At 47.2% G+C, this 25,891-nt stretch overlaps 1 protein-coding gene across 3 annotated transcripts; it reads right to left on the reverse strand.

Moving 5' to 3' along the window:
• Positions 1–2,350: 2,350 nt before the first annotated feature.
• On the reverse strand, positions 2,351–24,892 carry LOC309527292 (uncharacterized protein). Of its 3 annotated transcripts, none has more exons than XM_082213998.1 (6): positions 24,741–24,892; positions 14,714–15,173; positions 10,761–10,887; positions 7,973–8,043; positions 6,216–6,342; positions 2,351–4,325 (listed from the first exon to the last, which is right to left on the reverse strand). In XM_082213998.1, exons 1-6 carry the CDS (start codon positions 24,815–24,817, stop codon positions 2,878–2,880), a joined length of 2,310 nt encoding a protein of 769 aa, XP_082070124.1. In that variant the 5' UTR covers positions 24,818–24,892; the 3' UTR covers positions 2,351–2,877. The 3 variants fall into 3 exon arrangements, with proteins under 3 accessions (XP_082070124.1, XP_082070123.1, XP_082070125.1); XM_082213997.1 differs by having other exon boundaries at positions 2,351–4,328; XM_082213999.1 differs by lacking the exon at positions 24,741–24,892 and adding an exon at positions 19,659–19,745 and having other exon boundaries at positions 2,351–4,328.
• Between the last annotated feature and the right edge of the window lie 999 nt (positions 24,893–25,891).

Genomic DNA, 25,891 nt, shown 5'->3' on the forward strand with positions numbered 1-25,891 from the left:
TCTTGCTGCATCAAAAAAAAAAGAAAAGGGGGGGGGAGGAGGAAAGAGTTGGGCATGTTTAGCCTGGAAAGGAGGAGACCGAGAGGAGATAGGGTAGCCATCTTCAAATATCTCCAGGGCTGTCACATGGAAGAGGGAACATGCTTCTTATCTCCTGCTCTGGAGGGTAAGACTCGAACCCATGGCTTCAAGGAGATTCCAGCTAAACATCAGGAAGAACGTTCTGACAATAAGAACTGTTCCAACAGTGAAACGGACTCCCTTGGGAGGTTGTGGAGGTTTTTAAGCAGAGGCTGGGTGGCCATCTGTCACGGATGCCTTAGCTGAGATTCCTGCATTGCAGGGGGTTAGACTAGATGACCCCAGGGGTCCCTTCCAACTCTAAGATTCTATGATGTCCTCCAACCACTAGCCATTCTTTTGCACCAGGTTCCACTTGGTGGACCTGGGGGTTCAAGCAGACAAAGAAGATCCTGCAAGCCTGCAGTCTGCTCAGTTCTGACGTTCTGTTTATTTGACTGCTTCCCTACCCTTCACCACAAGTTCCTAGGGCAAGATACAACAATATAAACATACAAAATTATATATAAAAAAACAAGCAAAACCTTTCATACAATTATAAAAAAAGTAAAGCAATAGAGCAGTTCTAAGCAGAAGCAGAGCTGCATAGATTAAACAAAACAGAAAAGGGAGTGGGTCCCAACAAAACATACTTTTAACTCTCCAGACGCAACCGTGAAGAAGGAATTCCACAATTTAGGGCAGACTACAACTACCACTATTTACGGAACGGCCTCTCCTGGTCTGCCCCACAGAGGACCTTAAGGTCCACAAATAACCATAGCTTAGAGGTCCTGGGCCCCAAGGAAGTCAGATTATCCTCCACCAGGGCCTTCTTAGTGATGGCTCCAACCTGGTGGAATGCTCTGTCCCAGGAGACCAGGGCCCTGCAGGATTTAACCTCCTTCTGCAGGGCCTGTAAGACAGAGCTATTCCGCCTGGCTTTCAACTTGAACTTAGCCTGATCTTTTATTCCCCTTCCTTCCCTCCCCCTCCCCTTTTTATGAAGATTACCCGCTCTGGGATCCCACAGGTGGTAATTCTCCCCTGGTCTCCTCGCTGGCCCAAGTAGGACTAATTTAGCCAGCTAGCCTTGGTGATCATCTAATGTTTATTGGATGGAATCCCCCCCCCCCAAAAAAATTGATTTTTGAATTCTGAATTTATTGTTATTCACGTTTTATACTGTATTTTATACTGTTTTTTGTTGCATCAATTGTTTTAACTTTGTTGTTCGCTGCCCTGAGCCCGGTTTTCTGAACTGGGAAAGGCGGGGTATAAATAAAAAAATATTTATTTATCCCTGAAAACAGGTCCTGTAGTCCAACACCACCTGGTGAGAAAGATTGCTTTAGAGGCTACCCCAGAGAAAACTCTCCTCTGAGCCTTCTCCATAACTAAAGTCTTCAAACTGAGCTATTTCTTAACATGGCCATTGCATCAATGACGCTTTAAGTCCCTTCCAACTCTTCAATTCTATGAACCAATCACCCACTGTAGGCCAACGCTACTCTAAAATAGCAAGGCTTCTTTAGTCAACCGCTCAGGTGGGATGGATCTTGCTTGCATCTGAGTAACAAGCGGTATCTGCCGAGTGGCACATCTGCACTTACTGTTTCCAGATGTGAATATTTACAGTTATTTATTTAAGGCGGAGGTGGGAGACATTTTTCTAGCCCAAGAGCCACATTTCCCTCTGGGCAAACTTTCAGAGGTGAGAGACCAGTGATTGAGGAAGAAGAGGAGGAGGAGTTTGGATTTGATATCCCGCTTTGTCACTACCCTAAAGAGTCTCAAAGCGGCTGACATTCTCCTTTCCCTTCCTCCCCCACAACAAACACTCTGTGAGGTGAGTGGTGCTGAGAGACTTCAGAAAAGTGTGACTGGCCCAAGGTCACCCAGCAGCTGCATGTGGAGGAGCGGGGAAGCGAACCTGGTTCACCAGATTACGAGTCTACTGCTCTTAACCACTGCGCCACACTGGCCATGTGGCCAGAGGTGAAAGTGGGAAGATCAGGAAATGAACATTTTGCCTTTTGTACAGTAGGCTAGTTTCTGCACAGCCCTGCTCTGCCTTTAATCCAAGCCAAGAGGTGGCATTATCAGAGTTCAAGGATACACCCACGTGTGGCAAAAACACTCAAGGAAGAGTGTGAAACAGGAGCATGGGCTGATGGAAGTTTCCCACAGGTCGGACAGTGCTCTGATGGTGTTTCCTGCTTGGCAGGGGCTTGGACTCGATGGCCCTTGTGGTCTCTTCCAACTCTATGATTCTATGATTCTAAGAGACAGTGCTTTCAGCTCTTGTGCCTGAGGTTCCCACTCCTAATTTAAGGGATCTTGGGACAGGCTACATCAAATATAAAATCAAACTAATAACGAAATAATAATAATAAACATTAAAACCGTATAAAATCAATCTCCATAACCTCCTTCCTACAAAAATAAAGAGCGGAGCTCATCGCCTGAAACTTCTACCTTCTCAGAAAAGAAATGTCACAATGTCATCATGAAGTTATCAGATTAAAATGGTACAGGACAGTACAGGAACCATCTTTGCAACTGCAGATGTCCAGCGGGATCTTTCTCCATGGTAGAGGGGTGGTCACTTGGAAGAATTAGGAAAGTTTATTCTGCCCAGGTGGCCAGAGGAGCCTTTAATCAGAAGATGTCATGGATGATGTTGGCTCCTGTAGATGCTTGCTCACCATAGTCATCCTCTCATTAGCAATGTTGGGGAGCCAACATACAATCTGTCGTATTGTGAGCATTTATACGGTTTCTCTGTATTTCCTCTCAGATAAGCTCTCGAGTCATTTAGATTCCATATCCGATGTACGGATCCTCTACTTTGAAGGCCTGTTCCGTAACTGAAATTCTTTCCACATTACAGGCATCGGCAGAATTGACAGCAACCACCCCTTTATGAATTCTTTCGTGTACGTTAAGGTTTGACCTCTGGCTGCAGCTTTTCCCGCACACAGAGCACGTATATGGTTTCTCCCCCGTGTGGATTCTTCGGTGTACATTAAGGCTCGAGCTCTGGCTGAATCGCTTTCCACATTCCGAACATTTATATGGTTTCTCTCCTGTATGGGTTCTTTGATGGCTTGTAAGGTGTAGTCTCCGGATGAAAGTCTTCCCGCACTCTGAGCATATATATGGCCTCACCCCCGTGTGGATTTTCTGATGTTCGGTAAGGCTAGAGTTGTGACTGAAACTCTTCCCACACTCTGAGCATGTGTACGGCTTCTCTCCGGTGTGCACACTTTGATGACGTATGCAGCTGATGTGGTTACGGAAGCTCCTTCCACATTCGGAGCACTTATATGGCTTCATCCCCATGTGGATCTTTTGATGCGAAGTAAACGAGGTCCTCCAGCTGAAGCTCTTCCCGCACTCCAAGCACTCATACGGCTTCTCCCCTGTATGGATTCTCTGATGTAACTTAAGGTTCATGCTGTGGTTGAAGCTCTTTCCACACTCTGAGCATTTGTAGGGCTTCTCGCCTGTGTGGATGGTGAGGAGATGCCGTGTGAGGCTTTTGCAGTGAGTGAAGCACTTTCCACACTCGGAGCATTTGTGTGGCTTCTCCCCTGTGTGGATTATCTGATGTGAGCTAAGGTGTATCCGCTGCCTGAAGCTCTTTCCGCACTCCAAACATTTGTAAGTCTTTTCCTCGGTGTGGATTCTCTGATGCGACCGAAGGTGTGCGCTGCTAACAAAACTCTTCCCACACTTTGAGCAGTCATATGGCCTATCTCCTGTATGGAGTTTCTGATGTGAAGTAAGATACGCCCTCAGGCGGAAGCTCTTTCCACACTCGGAGCAGTTATGCGGTTTCACCCCAGTATGGATCGTCAAGTGCCGTGTAAAACTCGTGCTGTGCTGGAAGCTCTGTCCACAGTCCCAGCACTGATATGGCTTCTCTGCTATGTGGACTGTTAGATGGTCACTAACATGTGCACTACAGCTGAAGCTCTTCTCACAGACCGGGCATTTATACGCTTTCTCCTCCATGTGGATTCCCATGTGAGTATTAAGGCTTGATTCACAACTAAAGCTTTCCTCGCAAACACTGCACTGAATACTTTTCTTCTCTTGGTCTTCAGCTGGGATTTCACACAAGTCACTACACTGAGAAGCAAAGGAGTTGTCCTTCTCTTCTGGTTCCATTTGCCTTCTCTGAGCTTTCCCGTCTATACAGCCAGCTCCTTCCAAGAACGTGCCGTGTGCTTCTCCCTCAGTCTCACTCTCCCATTCACCTGCTGTAACCAAGAGAGGAAAGTAGACATAAAGCAGAGTTGCTAATAATAATAATAATAATAATAATAATAATAATAATAATTGTACCCTGTCCATCTGACTAGGTTGCCCCAGCCACTCTGAGTGGCTTCCAACATATATAGAAACAAATCAAAACATTGGACGACCTCAGTCCAGTATTATCTAAAGGAGCGTCTCCACCCCCATCGTTCTACCCGGACACTGAGGTCCAGTGCCGAGGGCCTTCTGGTGGTTCCCTCACTGCGAGAAGCCATGTTACAGGCAGAGGGCCTTCTCGGTAGTGGCACCCGCCCTGTGGAACGCCCTCCCACCAGATGTCAAAGAGAACAACAACTACCAGACTTTTTAGAAGACATCTGAAGGCAGCCCTGTTTAGGGAAGCTTTTAATGTTTGATGCATTGCTGTATTTTAATATTTTGTTGGAAGCTGCCCAGAGTGGCTGCGCGGGGTATAAATAATAAATTATTATTATTACTATTACTATTATTATTACTACACATTGAAAAGCTTCCCTCAGATGTCTTCTGAAGGTTATTATCACCTCTTTGACATCTGATGGAAGGGCGTTCCACAGGGCCACTACTGAGAAGGCCCTCTGCCTGGTTCCCTGTACTTGGTTCCTTCCCTGAAGGAACAAGATGGCCTAGATACATTTCAGTCTGGTTTTAGGCCCAGTGTTGGCTCTGACACAGCCTTGGTTGCCTGAGGAAGAACCTTTCTTGGGATTGAAGGATGGGTGGAACCCTGTTGGCTTTCCTTGACCCACCAATGACTTTTGAAACCCCTGACCGTGGTGTTCTTCTGGAGTGGCTCCAGATGGTGGCCCTGTCTTATAATGGTTTCACTCCTACATGCAGGGTGGCTACCAGGAAATAACACTAGGAGACTGTTGCTATGCTCCATGGTTTGGGGGCTGCAGGGTCCCACAATGACTCATTCTGTCTCCTATGCCGTTTAGCACCTATATGAAACTGTTGGGAGTGGTCATCTGGCAATTTGGAGCATGATGCAGCTCAGTCTTCCAATTCCTTTGGAATTGGGAGAGGCTGTGAAGATGTTGGACAGGTATCTATGTCGGAAGAATTTAGGTACTTCTCAACCACTTGGTTCATCTCCCAGGCAAGGGGAAACAACTGAAACAAAACATGAAGCCAAGGAATAAAAGAGAGTTCAGTATCCAGTTAGGGATCCTAATAATAATAATAATAATAATAATAATAAATTATTTATACCCCACCCATCTGGCTGGGCTTCCCCAGCCACTCTGGAAGGCTTCCAACAAAATATTAAAATACAGTAATGCATCAAACATTAAAAGCTTCCCTAAAGAGGGCTGCCTTCAGATGTCTTCTAAAAGTCTGGTAGTTGTCGTTCTCTTTGACATCTGGTGGGAGGGTGTTTCACAGGGTGGGTGCCACTACCGAGAAGGCCCTCTGCCTGGTTCCCTGTAACTTGGCTTCTTGCAGTGAGGGAACCGCCAGAAGGCCCTCGGAGCTGGACCTCAGTGTCCGGGCAGAACGATGGGGGTGGAGACGCTCCTTCAGGTATACTGGGCCGAGGCCGTTTAGGGCTTTAAAGCACCAACACTTTGAATTGTGCTCGGAATTGTGCTGGAGGTTTGCAGAACCTCCAGTTAAGCCAAAAGTCTGTTCTGAGCCGAATTTGAAGGCATGTTACATAGGCGCACAAAGAGCCATAAAACACCAAAACATTCAACATTCTCAAGACTTAAAAAGGTACGTCTGGAGGAATCTCTGACTCCCTCAGAGGGAACCCCAGAAAAGAAGAGGGTATCATTCAATAAAAGGACCTCAGTCAAAATTTCAACCTCCAGCATCCGCCACACAAGGCAGAGAGGGAGCCTTACCGACAGACTCCAGGTTCCCCCAGTTCTCCTCCATGACTTCCCCGTGCAAAGCTCTCTGGGCCGGATCCAGCAGATCCCACTCCTTCTCTGTGAAGTAGACACCCACCTCGTCAAAGCTCATCGGAACCTAGAATAAGGAAGAGAAGACAGCTTGTCCGTCTAGGTAATCCAAAAAGGAGGACCCAACAAGAAAGAGAAGGCAACATGTCTGACAGTTCTCCTGGAGCGTGAAAAGCATTCAAATAATAATAATCATAAATAATAAATTTTATTTATATCCCTCCCTCCCCAGCCAAAGCCAAGCTCAGAGCGGCTAACAACAGTAAAACGATAAAACATTCTAAAATCATTTCATTATCAAATTAATTCTGATCAAATGGCAACCTTTGGGCTAGAAGTTCTGTGAGGATTGCCGAAGGAGGGAGTCAGGCTGTGCCCTGGCCAAAGGCCTGGTGGAACAGCTCTGTCTTGCAGGCCCTGTGGAAAGATGTCAAGTCCCGCAGGGCCCTAGTCTCTTGTGACAGAGCGTTCCACCTGATCGGAGCTACAGCCGAAAAAGCCCTGGCTCTGGTTGAGGCCAGCCTAACCTCTCTGTGGCCTGGGACCTTCAAGATGTTTTTGTCTGAAGACCATAAATTCCTCTGTGGGACATACCAGGAGAGGCGATCCCATAGGTACGAGGGTCCTAGGCCGTATAGGGCTTTGAAGGTTAGAACCAGCACCTTAAACCTGATCCTATACTCCACCGGGAGCCAGTGCAGCTGGTGTAGCACCGGGTGAATGTGATCTTGCAGCGAAGACCCTGTAAGGAGTCTCGCTGCAGCATTCTGCACCCGCTGGAGTTTCTGGGTCAGTCTCAAGGGCAGCCCCACGTAGAGCGAGTTACAATAATCCAGTCTGGAGGTGACCGTCGCATGGATCACAGTGGCTAGGTCAGGGTGAGAGAGGTAAGGGGCCAACTGCTTGGCGGAGATGAAAAAATGCCGCCTTTGTTATAGCTACAATCTGCGCCTCCATGGAAAGGGAGGTGTCGAAGATTACACCCAAACACTTAAAGGACGGTGCTGGCACTAACTGCACCCCCGCAAGAGATGGGAGTTGCCCCCCCCAATCCCATATCGTCCCGACCCAGCCAAAGGACCTCTGTATTCGAAGGATTTAACTTCAACCGGCTCCCACGTAACCATCCACCCACAGCTTCCAAACATCTGATTAGTGTGTCTGGGGCTGAGTCAGGATGACCATCCATCAACAGATAGAGTTGGGTGTCATCAAAGCCCACCTAGCTAACAATATTGGTTAGAACAGTAGCCAAACAGATGCCCAATATAAAAAGCAGAGAAGCAAGGAGGACCCAAGAGCAACAGGAGAAGCAACACTCTTCCCTCCTGGCAATTGGGATTATTCAGAGGCATCTGAATTGCTTGGACTGAGAAGGCAGAGCAAAGATATTGTGGCTGGAGGCAAAGGAGAGCCTACTCCCTCCATGAGTTTGTCTAACCCCCTTTTAAAGTTGGCAGCCATCACGGCAACTCGTTGGAGCGAATCCCGTAACTCAGGCATAGGCAAACTCGGCCCTCCAGATGTTTTGGGACTACAACTCCCATCATCCCTAACTAACAGGACCAGTAGTCAGGGATGATGGGAACTGTAGTCCCAAAACATCTGGAGGGCCGAGTTTGCTTACGCCTGCTGTAACTATATGCTGGTGCCTAAGCACTTTTTTTTGCCACTTCGGGAATTCCCAGCATTATTACCTTATTCGACTGGGCAGCAACTCCTTCCCCTCCACCAACCGCGGGAGAAATTGCCAGGGTTGTGCCACTTCCTGGGAGGGAGAAAAGGAGACGTGGAGATGCTTAATCCTGTTACCTTCTTGCCAATTAATTGTTACTGAATTTCACATTTTAAAGAACAAAGTAAAATCATATTTTATACACATTTAAAAGTTGACTTCCCACCCTTCTTCCTTAGTGTTTTCATTCCCACCTTTCCATGATATGTTTTATCTATTCCACAATTTTTTCATTACAATCACAACCATTTCCCTTCTGCTGCATTTATTTTAATCCTACTGCAATTCCATTTAATATATGATATTTTCTAAATTGTCTGACTAAGGCTCTCATTCTTCCATATAAAATTCATTACTTGATCACTTCCTTTGCTATCATCCTTGCCATTTCCACATAGTCCATTGGTTTTTAAAACCCTTCCCTTTTTTGTTCATAATTCTTTCTGTTCCCTGTTCCCTTCTTGACCCAATTCAAGGCCCTCCCCTAGCCTGGGACTTGCACACCCCAAAGAGTCGCTTTCTCCCCAATGCCCCTTGCCACTCCCTAAAGCCACCTGAAAAGACCTTGCTTCATGTCCACCATTTATGGCAGGTCAAAGGGCCTCTTCTCTTATGGTTTTCTCCACTCTTCTAGGGTCAAGCACACCAGCCTGCTACCTCTGCACAAGATGAACATTTGGCTTCCCATATGCTGCTGAGCAGCAACTTAAAAAGTAGAGAGATCACGTTGCCGACAAAGGTCCGTATAGTAAAAGCCATGGTTTTCCCAGTAGTGATGTATGGAAGAGAGAGCTGGACCATAAAGAAGGCTGGTCGCCGAAGAATTGATGCTTTTGAATTCTGGTGCTGGAGGAGACTCTTGAGAGTCCCATGGACTGCAAGAAGATCAAAGCTCTCCATTCTGAAGGAAATCAGCCCTGAGTGCTCACTGGAAGGACAGATCCTGAAGCTGAGGCTCCAAGACTTTGGCCACCTCAAGAGAAGAGAAGACTCCCTGGAAAAGACCCTGATGTTGGGAAAGATGGAGGGCACAAGGAGAAGGGGACGGCAGAGGACGAGATGGTTGGACAGTGTTCTCGAAGCTACCAGCATGAGTTTGACCAAACTGCGGAGGCAGTGGAAGACAGGAGTGCCTGGTGCTCTGGTCCATGGGGTCATGAAGAGTTGGACACAACTGAACGAATAAACAACAACATGCTACTGAACTACAGCACCCATGAGGCCCAGCAGTAAGCATGGCCAATGGGCAGGGGTCGATGAAAGTTCACCAACATCTGGAGGCCTGAAGGTTCCGTACACCTCCCATAGTCATCTGGAAACCATTTTCTTTGCTTGTTGAAGTGGTGTCCAATTTCTACGCACATCGAAAAGTCCTAACAACTTAAGAAGAGCTTCCTGGACCAGGCTACTGTCCCGTCTAGTCCAGCAAAAGAACACTCTCCCTTCCTGTGGTTTCCAGCAATTGATATTCAGCAGCATTTCTGCCTCTGATTGTGGAGGCAGGGCAAAGCTATCCTGGCTTGTAGCCATTGATGGCCCTTTCCCCCTAATTGTCTAATCCTCTTTGAAAGCTATCAGAGTTGGTCGCCATCACGGTTTCCTGTGGGACCGAGTTCCATAGTTTAGCTCCATGAAGAAATATTTTCTATGTCTTAAATCTTCGAACATTCTTTTTTTTTTCTACATTTTTTTTATTCATATTTGCACATATATACAGGAAAAACATAAACAAAAAATCCACCACATACCTTATACAAATTATATCCACTTCACAAATCATAAATAAAATACATAACTGAGTTAGTCTCAACTGAGCCTTGGACTTCCCTCCACTCCTTTGGTAAGTATCGAATAAATTATATAGTCGCGTACTTTTTAACTCTTTTACATAGGCCTTTCCCGCTGTTAGAGTTATTTCAACCCCGCCAGTGTCACCTGAGATTTAGATTCCATATACATTAAATATTTCTTCCAATTGTCATGAAATTTCTGTTTGTCTTGGTCCCTTAATCTTCCTGATATTCTATCAAGCTCAGCATAATTTATCATTTTAACCTGCCGCTCACTTATGCTAGGTATTACTTCTAATTTCCAATTTTGTGCTAACGTAATTCTTGCAGCAGTCGTGGCATATAGAAACAAGGTCTTATCTTCTTTTTAAATTTCTTTACCGACCATTCCTAACAAAAAAGCTTCTGGCTTTTTGGGAAATGTATATTTCAAGATTTTTTAAAGTTCATTATAGACCAATTCCCAAAAGCCTCTCACTTTGCAGCACGACCACCACATATGGTAGAGGTCACCTTCTACCTCTCTACATTTCCAGCATCTTTTATCCTTCAACTTATAAATCTTCGCTAATTTTAAATCTTCAAACATTCACCTCCACTGAGCGTCCACCGCAGGCTGAGACCCTGCTCGTGGACTGTCTCGCCAGAGTGGTGCATGCTCTCGTCATCTCCCGCTTGGACTACTGCAACATGTTCTACGTGGGGCTACCTTTGAAGGTGACCCGGAAACTGTAACTAATCCAGAACGCGGCAGCTAGACTGGTGACTGGGAGTGGCCGCTGAGACCATATAACACTAGTCCTAAAGGATCTTCACTGGCTCCTCTTCAAAGAGGAGCTGATCTGCCGGAGAATGCATTGCCCAATCCTCTGATTCAGACCATTCCCTGACACAGTAGAATGAAAGCAAATGAGGTGGAAGAGGAGGCCAAGTTGAACTGGGCCCCACCATGGTCCTTACCCAGCAAGGTGGCGCCTCCACTGCCCTCCTGCACAATCCACCTGTAAGGTGGCCTCAGTGTTGTGGCCGAAGGGGCCGCCTCTGCCTCTGCCAAGTTGGTAGCTGGGTCTGCCACCATTTCTTCCACCTGAAACGGAATTACAAGAATCCCAGACAAGGGACAGAGAAAGGGATTAAGAAACGGTTTATGTGAAGGCCATCACTGTCTGGCCTGTGAATTACCGTATTTTTCACTCTGTAAGACGCACCAGACCACAAGACGCACCTAGTTTTTGGAGGAGGAAAACAAGAAAAAAAAATATTCTGAATCTCAGAAGCCAGAACAACAAGAGGGATCGCTGCGCAGTGAAAGCAGCAATCCCTCTTGCTGTTCTGGCTTCTGTGACAGCTGCGCAGCCTGCATTCGCTCCATAAGACGCACACACATTTCCCCTTACTTTTTAGGAGGGAAAAAGTGAGTCTTATAGAGCAAAAAATACGGTATCCCACAGTACTAAGACAGCCTCTCCTCTCATTTTTAAAAATAGTTTTTAAAATGCCCGCAGGTCTCAGGGTGGTTCACAACATAAAAACACAAAATACATAATAAAAACAAGAACAACCCAATAATCTCCCCAAAACAATTTTTAAAGGGCACTGGATGTCAATCAGCCAAAGAGGAATGTTTTTGCCTGGTGCCTAAAAGTGCATCATGATATATTGGTGATATAGGTGAAACTCGAAAAATTAGAATATCGTGGAAAAGTTCATTTGTTTCAGTAATTCAACTTACAGCTGATGAAAACCCCAAATTAACAATCTCAGAAAATGAGAATATTAAATGAAATCAGCAAAACAAGGATTGCAAATACAGCAATATTGGACCTCTGAGAAGTAGAAGCATACGTATGTACTCATGACTTGGTTTGGGCCCCTTTTGCATCAATTACTGCCTCTGCACCAGACTGAGAGACCATTGAAAGGCTCAGGAACTCATTGCAGGTGTTATGGATTGAATAGCTACTGCACCTTTTCACAATATTCTAATCTTCTGAGATTGTTAATTTGGGGTTTTCATCAGCTGTATGCTATAATCATCACAATTATAACAAATAAAGGCTTGACGTATCTTGCTTTGCATGCCACGAGTCCATCTCATATATTAGTTTCACCTTTTAAGTTGAATTACTGAAATAAATGAACTTTTCCACGATATTCTAATTTTTCGAGTTTCACCTGTATATCACCAGCTAAACACCATGATATAACACGGATATATCACAATGTCTGAAATAAGGATGGAGCTATGTAGAGACATCACCTGGCTTCAACTTTCCCCCACGTCATGGTTTTTGCATAGCACACACACACATCGTGAATGTTGTGATGTATTGCCAGGTCAAAAAAAAACAGTTTTGGGTGATATATCGCTGTATCGCCCATGTTGCATATTTAGCAGATTAATTGCACTGCGAAAAGCGTGCTGGGGAGACCGCATGTTCAGGAAACAATGAAAAATGCAAAAATATATTTTGCTTGGCTTTAATTACAAAAACAAAAACTCCTCTTACATTAAATCTATTAAGTATGACCCATTCACCAGGGTGCTGAGAGAGGTACATGCTGCTCTTAATATACTTAATTGCCACTGTATTCTGCTCTGGTCAGACCTCACCTGGAGTACTGTGTCCAGTTCTGGGCACCACAATTCAAGAAGGACACTGACAAACTGGAACGTGTCCAGAGGAGGGCAACCAAAATGGTCAAAGGCCTGGAAACGATGCCTTATGAGGAACGGCTAAGGGAGCTGGGCACGTTTAGCCTGGAGAAGAGGTTAAGGGGGTGATATGGTAGCCATGTTCAAATATATAAAAGGATGTCACATAGAGGAGGGAGAAAGGTTGTTTTCTGCTGCTCCAGAGAAGCGGACACGGAGCAATGGATTCAAACTACAAGAAAGAAGATTCCACCTAAACATTAGGAAGAACTTCCTGACAGTAAGAGCTGTTCGCCAGTGGAATTTGCTGCCAAGGAGTGTGGTGGAGTCTCCTACTTTGGAGGTCTTTAAGCAGAGGCTTGACAACCATATGTCAGGAGTGCTCTGATGGTGTTTCCTGCTTGGCAGGGGGTTGGACTCGATGGCCCCTGTGGTCTCTTCCAACTCTAGGATTCTATGATTCTACTATACCCAACTGCTGACACAGCTTAATTAACACAACTTAACAGCACCTGCTATACTGCTCCACAGCTGTAAAACTAGGTCTGTCCTTTAAAGAGATGCACATCTTGTGAAACAATAATGAACCTTAATATTAAGAAACCATTCAACAGCCCAGCCCTGTGAAGAGCTGGAAAGGACTCCCTGCCTGAAATCACTGCCTGCCAGTGTCGACAATACTAGGCTAGAGCAGTGTTTCCCAACCACTGTTCCGCGGCACACTAGTGTGCCGCGAGATGTTGCCTGGTGTGCCGCGGGAAAATTTAAAAAATTCGAAAGATTTTTTTTTTAAGTCAAATTTTCGATTGGGGCGCCGTCACTAGATGACCCCTGGGGTTCCCTCCCTCCCTCCCGCTCTGCGCCTCCCTCCTCCTCCTCCTCCGGGGAGGCCCTTCCTGGCTCTCGGCCAAGGCTTGGCGGCTGCCACTCACTCACTCGCTCGCCCACCCGTCCCTCCATCCCTGCACCCGGCCTCTCCCCCTCCGTCCCCGGCGCGGGGGCTGCCGGGATCCGTAGTCCCCTCGCCCTTGGGCTCCGCGCCCGCACGGGGTGCACAAACTACGTTTCCCAGCGTGGCCTGGCGGGCCGGGCGTTTTGTTTGAAGCGCTCTTCTCCCGGCCATGGAATGAGCGCAGCGGCGGCCGGGCGGGCAGGGGCTCTTCCGCGCAGACCCCGCGCAGCCTGCCTGCGCCCCCACGGAGATCGGGCGGCAGGATGGAGCCCGGGGATCCCCGCGGAGGTGGAGCGGCAGAGGCGGAGGCTGCCCCCCAGGTAAGGCTGCGCCGGGGTTTTTTTATTTTTGCAATGCTGCATCCGCGCCGGAGGGGACGCATCGGACCGCGGGGAGACCCCTTGGCGGGCGTGCAAGGCAATGCATGCGTGCAGGCGTTGCATGGAGTGCAGTGCAATGATAGATAGATAGATAGATAGATTCTTTAGATAGATAGATTCTTTATTGTCATTACACTATGCAATGGCAACGCGGCGCCCTGCATGCATGCATGCAACTTCCACCGGCGCTCCGGACTTGGCAGGTGAGGGGGGTCCCCAGTGGGCGGCAGAGAGAGCCGGGAGGGCGAAGGGGAGCCGGGGGGGAGCAGCACTGCTCCCCGAGCCGAGCCTGGGGGGAAACGTCGACGTCGTTGCGCCGGGTGTTGGAAGCGGAGGCTGGCGGGGGCCCCTCACCTGCAAAACCTGGTCGCCTCTCATATATTTCGTGCATTGCATTCATCGCCCGCTTTCTCCTCCAAGGAGCTCCCGGGGGCACGCGTGGTTCTCCCCGTGTTATCCTCGCAACAACAGCCCTGCGAGGTGGGTCAGGCGAGTGGCCCAAGGGAGCACCCAGGGATTGTCCTGGCCAGGTGGGGTGATTTGAACCCTGCTCTCTGCCCGGTCTTCGTCCTCATTTAGCCCCCACATGTGCATGACTGTGCATGACTGAGGTTTTCCCCCCTCGTCTTGGCTATGGTGTGAGTCTGTGCTGTTAATTAATGGGGTTCTGCCTTCGGAGAAGATGAGCCAGCCCTCAAGGAGGTGATTATGTAATTTGCTAGCAATTCATGTCCCTCCCGGCGTGACGCTGTGCGCCGACGTCACGGGGCTGTAATGGTGGTGTGCCTCGAGATTTTTTTCATGAAACAAGTGTGCCTTTGCCCAAAAAAGGTTGGGAAACACTGGGCTAGAGACATCAGTGAACTGACCAGTCTAAGGCATTCCTGTGTTTCCTTCGTACAACTAGGATGAAACACACTCTTACCTGTTTCCGCTTCTTCCCCTCCTCCTGGCTCAGGAGGAAGCCTTCGGCCAGGGCCACCGCCTGGGAGCTGGTCTCCGCTCCGCACTCCCGGACCCAGTTCTCCATCTCCGGGGGGAGGACAGCCAGGAACTGCTCCAGGATCACCAGGTCCAGCATCTGGGCCTTGGTGAGCCTTTCCGGCTTCAGCCACTGACGGCAGAGACTGTGGAGTCGGCTGCAAACCTCTCGGGGTCCCCCGGCCTCTTGGTAGCCAAACTCCCTGAAGCGCTGGCACTCAGCGCCTGAGCTGGTGTTGTCATTGCCCGGAATCTTCTGCATGGTTCTTTCCCAGAATCCTCCACGGTTCCTGATCTTGTGCCCCCTTTGTGTTTCAGGACTTCCCTTTAATCCGTGCTCTGCATCTGGTTCCAAAATGGCCAAAGGCAAACAGCTGGGATGTGCGGTATTGAAAGCCAAGAAGCTGCAAAAGGTGGGGGTGGGGTTAGAGAGAGGCAAAGCAGTGGTTCCCAAACCTTTCCGGGCTCCCACTCTCCCGGTTCCAATTACATCTCAACCTGGCCATCCAGCGCAGAAGGCCTTCTGGTGTTTCCCTCACTGCGAAAAGCAAAGCTGCAGGGAACCAGGCACAGGGCCTTCTCAGTGGTGGCACCCGCCCTGTGGAACACCCTCCCATCAGATGTCAAAGAGATAAACAACTACAGCCATACCTCGGGTTACAGCCGCTTCAGGTTGCATTTTTTCAGGTTACGGACAGCCGAAACCCGGAAGTTCTGGAACGGGTTACTTCCAGGTTTTGGTGGTTGCGCATGCGCAGAAGCGCTAAATCGCGCTTTGTGCATGCACAGAAGTGCCGGATCTGAACCAGCGCGTGCGCAGACACGAGTTGTGAACGTGCACCCCGCACGGATCACGTTCGCAACCTGAGCGTCCAATGGACCTGACATTTAGAAGACATCTAAAGGCATGTACGGAAGTTTTTAATGTGTGACATTTTATTGTATTTTTAATCTTTGTTGGAAGTGCCTGGGGAGACCCAGCCAGATGGGCGGGGTACAAATAATAAATTACTATTATTATCATCTGTCATGGATGCATTATCTTAATTTTCTGCCTTGCAGGGGGCTGAACTAGATTTTTAAAATAATCTTTTTAATTGCTTTTCAGTGATATAAACATACAACATGAAACAGTACAAAAGCCTAATTACTCTGAATCTCCTGACTCCCCCCCCCCATCCCTTCCACGGGTCCTTTTAATTCTATTTTCAGCTGCGTATCAGTACTTCTCCAATTTTTCATCTTCCTAAGTTATCTATACTTCTCTAGCCTTCTCTATCTATACTTCACTAGCCTTCTCGGTAGTGGCAACCACCCTGTGGAACACCCTCCCATCAGATGTGAAGGAAATAAGTAGCTATCCTATCTGAAGACATCTGAAGGCAGCCCTGTTTAGGGAAGTTTTTAATATTTAACGCTGTATTGTTTTTAATACTTGATTGGGAGTGGCTGGGGAAACTCAGCCAGATTGGGGGGGTATAAATAATAAATTAATAATAATAATAATAATAATAATAATTATTATTATATATACCTCTACGTGGTTTTCGGAAATATAAAATGAAGCAGTGGGGATTTGATTTAAATCAAATCAATTTAAATCTCGATTTAAATCTCTAGTCAGTAAGACTTGATTTAAATCATTTTTTTACAGAAAGACTCATTCTTGCTGGTATAATCTTAATATTTACAACCAGGTGAAGGTTTCATTTTTGGAACAATCAATTTTCAGAGTAGTTTTTACAGTTATATCAAAAATTACTGCTTTGGTAATACATAGACCGATAATTATGAAATTATTGTGAGGTTTAATAAGTAAACTGTTTATATTTGGACAACTTTTCTGCTGTACTTTATTGGAAGGAGAAAAATAATAATTTCATTGATAACAATTTAAACAATTTATTAAACTGAAACAATAACATTATAGCATCTATAACCATGTTTGTTAACTGATGTGGTTAAACAATTTTTTTAAAAAAAACAACAACCTAAGACTAAGTTTTAGCACATATGAAAAACTTCAATCCTTATTTCCTGATGAATAGCCTTTGGAATATAATGTAACTTATATTCTATGATTTGAATATGATTTTTTTAAAAAAAAAATCTGATTTTTAAAATTTGAATTGGATTTGTTAAATAAAATGCCTTTGGAGGAAAAATCATTCTAGAGATAGTTTTCTATTTAACTATCTTTAGAATGATTTTTCCTCCAAAAGCATTTTATTTTAAAAATACAATTTAAAATTTAAAAATCTGATATATTTTTAATTAAAAAAACACATTGATTTTTTTTATCCACCCTTAAATAAAGCATTAAAATTATGAATAGAAAATTAAAATAAAGTAGAGTCAGTAAGCATTTTTCACATGCGCAGTTGATGCGCGACCGGGATCGTTTTGTACCCAGAAGAGGGCAGAATGGGGATGGAACAGGGTGGGTTTCGGTGCGCTCTGCTGATGCGCACAGGAGCCAAGAACGTAATCCCCCCCCCAATAGGGGTCTGCCTGTATTTAGAACATATTCAGAAAATTAAAATCAACAGTAGAGATAAAGCACATGTAACTTCTATGTGTTTGGGTAGGGCTTGCTTAAACGAAAAATGTTTTAATCAGGCACTGGAAAGCCTGGGTGTCACCACACTAAAACAGCAGCTCCACAGTGACCTGCAGAAAGTAAGGGTTTCCCCCAGGGGATGCCTCAAAGCTGCCCCCTCTTTTCCCACCAGGAGAAAGTCCAGAACGAGTAATATGTGGGCACAGTGCCAGTCCTGCAGACTGGTCAAGCAGGCACATAAAGGGGGTATGGCGATTCTGTAAGTCAACTGGTCCCAAAGTGTTAAGGGAAGAGAACACATGTGTTTCAAAAGGTGTTTCCCCCCTGAATATTTTGTTATATTTATTCATTTTTTATCTATAAAAGGTAAAGGTACCCCTGACCATTAGGTCCAGTCACAGACGACTCTGAGGTTGCGGCGCTCATCTCGCTTTATTGGCCGAGGGAGCCGGCGTACAGCTTCCGGGTCATGTGGCCAGCATGACCAAGCCACTTCTGGCAAACCAGAGCAGCGCACGGAAACGCCGTTTACCTTCCCGCCAGAGCGGTACCTATTCATCTACTTGCACTTTGACGTGCTTTCGAACTGCTAGGTTGGCAGGAGCAGGGGCCGATCAACGGGAGCTCACCCCGTCATGGGGATTTGAACCGCCGACCTTCTGATCGGCAAGTCCTAGGCTTTTTTTATTTATAAAAATATTTATATGCCCTCCATGTCGTAAAAGAAAAGATTAAAGAGGTTTAGAGCAATGAAACATAAAACCGTACAATAAAAATAAAAAACAGGCATCAATTAACTATGGGTTCTTAACTGCATGCATTGTGAGATTTCTGATGGCAATTCCCAAGGTTCTCGGTTTCAGAGTTTTGAAACTTGCCTAATAAGGAGTTATCAAACAGAAAGACAGAAAAAGTGGGATGCGCACACACAACACGCACACATTTCGGCATTGCAGGGGGTTGGACTGGATGACCCTCGGGGTCCCCTCCAACTCTATGGTCCTGTGAAATTAATATCCATTCATAATAATAATAATAATAATAAAAAATTTTTATTTGTACCCTGCCCTCCCTGGCCGGAGCCAGGCTCAGGGCGGCTAACATCCTAAAACTAACACAGTGTACAAAGAACATAAGAACATAAAAACAGGCAATCAATTAATTAAAATACATCTTAAAATTAGTTCAGAGCAAATTAAAATCTGGACAGATGGCAGTCCAGGTGTAAAATTGAGAGTGGTTAATATTCTCCAGGGCCAAATGGTCTTATAAAGGACCTGTGAGCAGGCCAGGAGGCCTCTTTAATGCTTGTTCTTACACAGAAAGAGAAGGGGCCTGTACAGTATTTAGAACATATTCAGAAAATTAAAATCAACAGTAGCTAACAAGAGCTACTGTAACAAGAGCACATGTAACTTCTATGTGTTTGGCCTGGCGGAGCAGCTCCGTCTTGCAGTCCCTGCGGAAAGATATCAAATCCCACAGGGCCCTGGTCTCTTGTGGGAGAGCAGTCCACCAGGCTGGGGCCACGGCCGAAAAGGCCCTGGCTCTGGTCAAGGTCAGTCTAATCTCCTTGGGACCCGGGATCTTCATCTATCGCTTTAATGTGTAAAGAGGCTTCCAAGCGCTTTGCGAAACACAGACATTTAAGATGCAAGCTTATCCATGAGTAAAATACACAATAAGACAACAGGATCTAAGTATTAAAGTACTGAGACATCCATAAATAAACAGCAGGGCGTTTGTGACCCGCTCCTTGCATTCCTGCCTTGCTTTCCCCTCCTGCCACTGTACTCTGAGATAGTTCAGCTGGGAGAATATGAGACTCTCCATTTCTGGGTCGGCCCACGTTGGGCAAAAGATTCCTGCATTTCGGGGGGGTTGGACTAGATGACCGCCAGGGGTCCCTTCCTCCCAACTCTACGATTCTGATCTAATGGCCTCTTTCCTCTTAGTGCCTGCAGACCTGCACAAAAATCCCTTGGGAGTCCACTGATGCCGAACCCCCCATTTTATTCATTCATTGCATTTGGATCCCATTCCCCCCCTTTGCACACAGGGTACCCCCAAAACTGCATCATGCCGTGGGGGTGGGGGGAGAGACACGGCCTGGGGAAAAAAACCCTTTCTCCCCACCTTAGGGCCTGGGTGCGAATCCTGTCTTGCAAATAGAGGAGTTCAGCCCCCACCGGAAAAACTCAACCCCACCCCCACCAAAAAAGAGCAAAGGAACCACCACCCCCCCTGCGCGTGCAATGGACCTGAATCCCCAAATGTCCTTGCATCTTTCTTTCTTTCTTTTTATCCATCCATCCATCCATCCACTTACCTGCGCGGAGGATGGGAAGCTGGGACCAGCCGCGGAAACCTGCGCGCGGAAAAAAAAGAGGACCTTCAGCCAATGGGGAAAAGACGCGTCAGCAGTTGCTAGGCAGGGCGGGGGCTTCGCGCGGAAAAGGAAGGAGGTTTTTGCAGGAACTGGGAGGGGAGAGCCACGTGTCAGTCTTTCTTGCACCCCGTGGGCTGGTGGGAGTTGTAGTCTCGATACATCTGGCGGGGGGGGGAGGAGGGAGGGGTGGAAGGCCAGGCTGGCAAAGCGTCCTGCGTTCAGGAGCTGCGCCTTGGAGACGAATGAAACCTTCTTTAAGGCTTGGAGCTTCTGCAATATGCATCATTTCTACGCCCCCCCCCCCGCCACAATTGCGTCCTTGCAGGGATCTCTCCTCCGTGGGATCCTCCTTATTAGTGCTCCCCCCGCCCCCGCAAGTCATAGCAATGAATCAAAGGAGCGTGGGGGAAATGAATTAGGATGCGGTGGGGGCAGGCTGTAATGGGAATAATAATAATAATAATAATAATAATTTATTAAAATAAAAAATTCCTTCCAGTAGCACCTTAAAGACCAACTAAGTTAGTTCTTGGTATGAGCTTTCGTGTGCATGCACACTTCTTCAGATACACTTCTTCTTCAGTGTGCATGCACACGAAAGCTCATACCAAGAACTAACTTAGTTGGTCTCTAAGGTGCTACTGGAAAGAATAATTTATTAGTTATACCCCACCCATCTGGCTGGATTTCCCCAGCCACTCTGGGCGGCTTCCAGCAGAACATTAAAATGCAATAATCTATTAAACATCAATAGCTTCCCTAAACAGAAGGGGTGGATGGTAAAAAACACACCCAGTCATTTATTGCATTAATATTACCCCCCCCTCCAATGAGCTCCAGGTGGCATGCCCAATTCTCTCCCCTGCCCATCCATTGCAGCCTCACAACAACCCTGGGGGGTAGGCTAGGCTGAGAGATCGTTCCTTGTTCCCCAAGCTCACCCAGTGAGCTTTCTGGCCAAGGGGGGATTCGAACCCTTGACTCTCCCAGGTCCTAGTACAGTGGTTCTCAAACTTCTTTCCCCCTCTGGGCCACACTTTTCAGAATAAAAACTTGCTTGCGCCATACCGAATTTGTTTTTATTGATAATAAACGCGTCGGAAAACAACAAAGAAACGACTCCTAGAACGTGAAAATCTATCCACATTCTGCAAATAAAATTTAAAAAACCATTTTGATACTATACTATGGTTACCAGATTTTTTTCAATGAATCCGGGGACACTTTTTTTTTTTTTTTTAAAGCAAAGTAGCAACAGGGAGTCAGTAGTGGGGATGGTGAGGCAAAAGACCCTGGGCCCAAGCACACATGCATATTGTATAAAGGTGCAAAGCCCTTCTTTCGCACCCTGTAAACATAAATGCACAGAGTTTTTTTAAAACTGGGCAACGGCACGCCACCCGCCCACGATTCCCGAGCCACCCCCAATCAATAATAATAATAATAATAATAATAATAATTTATACCCCGTCCATCTGGCTGGGCTTCCCCAGCCACTCTGGGCGGCTTCCAAAAGAATATTAAAATACTATAATACATCAAACATTAAAAGCTTCCCGAAACAGGGCTGCCTTCAGATGTCTTCTAAAAGCCTAAAATGTCTTCTAAAATCAGTCAAAACAAAGGGGGAAGAGGGCAGGAGATCGCACGAGACACATGATATGCGCACAAGACACATCTTATGGGGACTTCCGGCGAGGAAAAATGGCGGGCACTACAGCAGCGGGCAGCTCCTGAACCCAGCTGGAGCCAACTGCGCTACCAGGCTGGCTCCTGAGGCTGCCACTGCCACATTTCCCAGGGACAGATTTGCAAATCTGGGGACTGTCCCCGGGAACCGGGGACGTCTGGTAACCCTATACTATAGTACACTGAGGTGCTTAAATGTCTCTTTGATTGTCCCTGAACCTTCCTGCCACACCAGGGTGGCGTGCCGCAGTCTTTTGAGGGCCACTGCCCTAGTCCGGTACTCCAACCACTGAACCACAATGCCTCCCTAGGGACAGGGGACAAAGAGGAATAGGTTTGGAGGGATTCAGGAAGGAAGGAGACGTGAAAAGAAGATCAGGCCAAAGGCCCATTTAGTTTGGCACCCTGTTCTCACAGTGACCAACCCCATGGGAAACCTGCAAGCGAGAGCAACTCTCCCCTCTCCTGCAGCTTCTAGCGACTGCCACTCAGGCGTGTGGCTTCAGTTTATTTTGCTCCTTGAGACTTTAGCTTCAGGAGGCAGGAAGGAACTTCAGTTTACCCACAGGAGAACCACAGGAAGGGGAGAGTTGCTTCTGTGCTCAGGCCCTGAAGTGGATGGTGTAATAATATAATATAATAATAATAATTTATTATTTATACCCCGCCCATTTGGCTGAGTTTCCCAGGCCACTCTGGGCAGCTCCCAATCGAGTGTTAAAAACAGTATAGCGTTAAATATTAAAAACTTCCCTGAACAGGGCTGCCTTCAGATGTCTTTTAAAAATAGGATAGCTGCTTATTTCCTTGAATCTGATGGGAGGGCGTTCCACAGGGCGGGTGCCACTACCGAGAAGGCCCTCTGCCTGGTTCCCTGTAACCTCACTTCTCGCAATGAGGGAACCGCCAGAAGGCCCTCAGCGCTGGACCTCAGCGTCCGGGCTGAACGATGGGCGTGGAGATGCTCCTTCAGGTATACAGGACCGAGGCCGTTTATAATAGATTGACCATTAGCCTCATCTAGCATGCGCTTCTTATGCTCAGGCATTCAAGCAAACAGAACAGAAAAGGACGGTGCCCATTAACCCAGAGAGGGCGATAAATATGAATAAGGACATAAGAAGAGGCAATTGAACGGCCTTTTCCCCACAGTGTCCAACCCCTGAAAAGGACTCTGGAAGAAATAAAATGCTTTCGCAGAGATTTCTGCATTGTAGGGGGGTTGGGCTAGATGACCCTTAGGGTCCCTTCCAACTCTGCAATTCTATGAAAACAAACTCCCCCCACAATGTACCACTGTAGCCGATTTGAAAGAGGACTTTGTGTGCCATAGCTGTCAACTTTTCCCTTTTCTTGCGAGGAATCCTGTTCGGAATAATGGAATTTCCCTTAAAATAAAGAAAACATTGACAGCTATGGTGTGTGCTCTCCGTTCTGATTTTTGGAGCACAAGAAGGGCACAGCTGGATCAGGCCAATGTCTCCTCTAGCCCAGCATCCTGTTCTCACAGTTAGCTGCCCAAAATATCCCAGTAATAAGATCATTAAGTTTGCAGATGATAGAACGGTGGTTGGTTTAATCATGGCTGGAGAGGGGGAGGCGGCCTATAGGAAGGAAGTTGAGCAGTTGGGGGAGCGGTGCAAGAAAAACAACTTACTCCTTAGCTTAAAGAAAACAAGAAAGATTATTGTGGACTTTAGGAAATGTAAATTGAATATTCAGCCACCCATTATTGAGGGGAAGTGTGTGGAACAGGTCTCGGTGTTTTGATTTCTGGGAATGGAGTAGAGAGATGACCTAACCTGGGGAGAAAATAGCAAAAACCTGATGAAGAGAGCACAGCAGAGGTTATATTTTCTGAGAATCCTCTGGAAAAATAATCTCTCAAAGGACCTGTTGATGGCATTTTACCATTGTACTACGGAGAGTGCATTAACTTATGGTGTGTGTGTGGTTTGGGAGCTGCAAGGTCAGGGGGAAAACAACGCTGTCCAGGGTTGTAAAGACTGCGGAGAGAATAATTGGGTGCACTCTTCCCACCTTGGATCAAATCTATGTTTCCAGGTGCCATAAGAAAGCTGCAGAGATAGCGCAGGATAGTGTGCACCCCAGAAATGATCTCTTTCAGCTTCTGCCTTCTAGAAGAAGGTCCAGGGTTATAAAGACTAGGACTAGCCGCCTGAGAAACAGTTTCTACCCTAATGTGATTTTGGTTTCAAACACATTGTAAGGAGTCTGTAGAGGGACACGGGTGGCGCTGTGGGTTAAACCACAGAGCCTAGGACTTGACTGGTCGGCGGTTCGAATCCCCGCGACGGGGTGAGCTCCCGTTGCTCGGTCCTTGCTCCTGCCAACCTAGCAGTTCGAAAGCACGTCAAAGTGCAAGTAGATAAAGAGGTACCACTCTGGTGGGAAGGTAAACGGCGTTTCCATGCTCTGCTCTGGTTCGCCAGAAGCGGCTTAGTCATGCTGGCCACATGACCCGAAAGCTGCACGCCGGTTCCCTCGGCCAATAAAGCGAGATGAGCGCCGCAGCCCCAGAGTTGGCCATGACTGGACCTAATGGTCGGGGGTCCCTTTACCTTACCTAAGGGAGTATATTGTATTTAATTATGGGGTATCAGAGTTTTTAGGGGGCTAACCGGGCTGGGATAGCAGGCTTGTTGGTTTTGAATGTCTGATTTTTCAATTTCGTTGTTCTGTGTGGGACAATGACACTAAAGATTATCATATCATATCTCAGCTGCCCCAAGGAAACGCGCCAGCAGGATCCGAGCGCAGGAGCGAGTCTCCGTTCCCACTCTGGTTTCCAGCAACTGGGATTCAGAAGAATTGCTGGCTGCCTCCAGTTGTGGGGCCAGAGCAACGTGGTGGCCATTTATCCTGGCTACTAGCAGCCTCTGACAGCCTTAACTTCCATGAATTCTTGGGCTGCATAACCCTTTTTGGGTCCTTTCCAACTCTAAAATTCAACGATCCAGCTCTATGGATTGGTCCAGTCCAGTGGCGTAGCGTGGGGGGTGCGGGGGGGGCCGGCCGCACCGGGCGCAACATCTGGGGGTTAGGGTTAGTGGGCGCAAATCCACGGGTTAGGGGGCGCAAATCCACGGGTTAGGGGGCGCAAATCCATGGGTTAGGGGGCGCAAATTACTTGCCTTGCCCCGGGTGCTGACAACCCACGCTACGCCACTGGTCCAGTCATCTTGCAAACACACACACGCAGCCAGGCTTGACTTGCAGGGGTGTCGCACAATGCAAAACAATGCAAGCCCCACATGGGAGACAGGAGCCCCCCACCCCGACCCAAATCACCCCATTGACATTTCTGGGCACCTTGAATTGTGGCCTCCTTCCTGCAGCTCCTCCTCTCCGAGCAAAACCCTGGCGGCGGCTGGTTTTGCAAAGGGCATTCTCACGATGGAGCATAGAGATAAACCACCTCAAAAGCAGGAACAAAACAAACACACACACACACTACACCACACCTCCCACATACGCACAGGGCAAACACTTCCGGTTCTCATTCCTCTAAAAGGAGCTTGGGGGAAGAGGAGAGAAAAGGTGGCTCTGAAACTTCCTCTTCGCAGCTCTATGGCCGCGTTCGAAAGGGAACCTGAAGTGTCAGTTGCGGGCGTTTTAGAGGGGTGGACAATGATGAGAGTTTTGAAAGAGCTTTGCAGGGACATTTTACGGAGAAACTGGATAGAGATTTCTCTCTTACATGTTAGAAGCATGGGCGAAGCCAGGATTTATGTTGGGGCTGGGGAAGGACGCCCACCTGCCACCTTCTTCTGCCTGGGCTCTGTCCATAGCTGTCAATTTCCCCCTTTTCTTGCGAGGAATCTCTACAACAAGCATTCCTATCTCACTTTTCACTGCACACAATTTAAAGCACAATATACCAGCGTATAAACACCTTGTCTGGTGTGGTTGAGGGGCAAAGGACATGGTAGACACAGTGGCGTAGCGTGGGTTGTCAGCACCCGGGGCAAGGCAAGTAATTTGCACCCCCTAACCCGTGGATTTGCGCCCCCTAACCCTAACCCCCAGATGTTGTGCCCGGTGTGGCCGGCCCCCCCTGCACCCCCCACGCTACGCCACTGGGTAGACAGCTCCTCTGGGTGGAGGCTCTGTGCCCAAGTTTACCAATACAAGCTAGGCTGCCAGTATCGGAGATGGGAGTTGTGCGAGCAAAGTCAATGTAGTGTGAGATAATAGGATCATAGAGTTGGAAGAGACCACAAGGGCCATCGAGTCCAACCCCCTGCCAAGCAGGAAGCACCATCAGAGCACTCCTGACATATGGTTGTCAAGCCTCTGCTTAAAGACCTCCAAAGTAGGAGACTCCACCACACTCCTTGGCAGCAAATTCCACTGTCGAACAGCTCTTACTGTCAGGAAGTTCTTCCGAATGTTTAGGTGGAATTTTCTTTCTTGTAGTTTGGATCCATTGCTCCGTGTCCGCTTCTCTGGAGCAGCAGAAA

The sequence above is a fragment of the Podarcis vaucheri genome (genome assembly GCF_965113315.1).
Source record: "Podarcis vaucheri genome assembly, chromosome: 2".
Lineage (NCBI taxonomy): Eukaryota > Metazoa > Chordata > Lepidosauria > Squamata > Lacertidae > Podarcis > Podarcis vaucheri.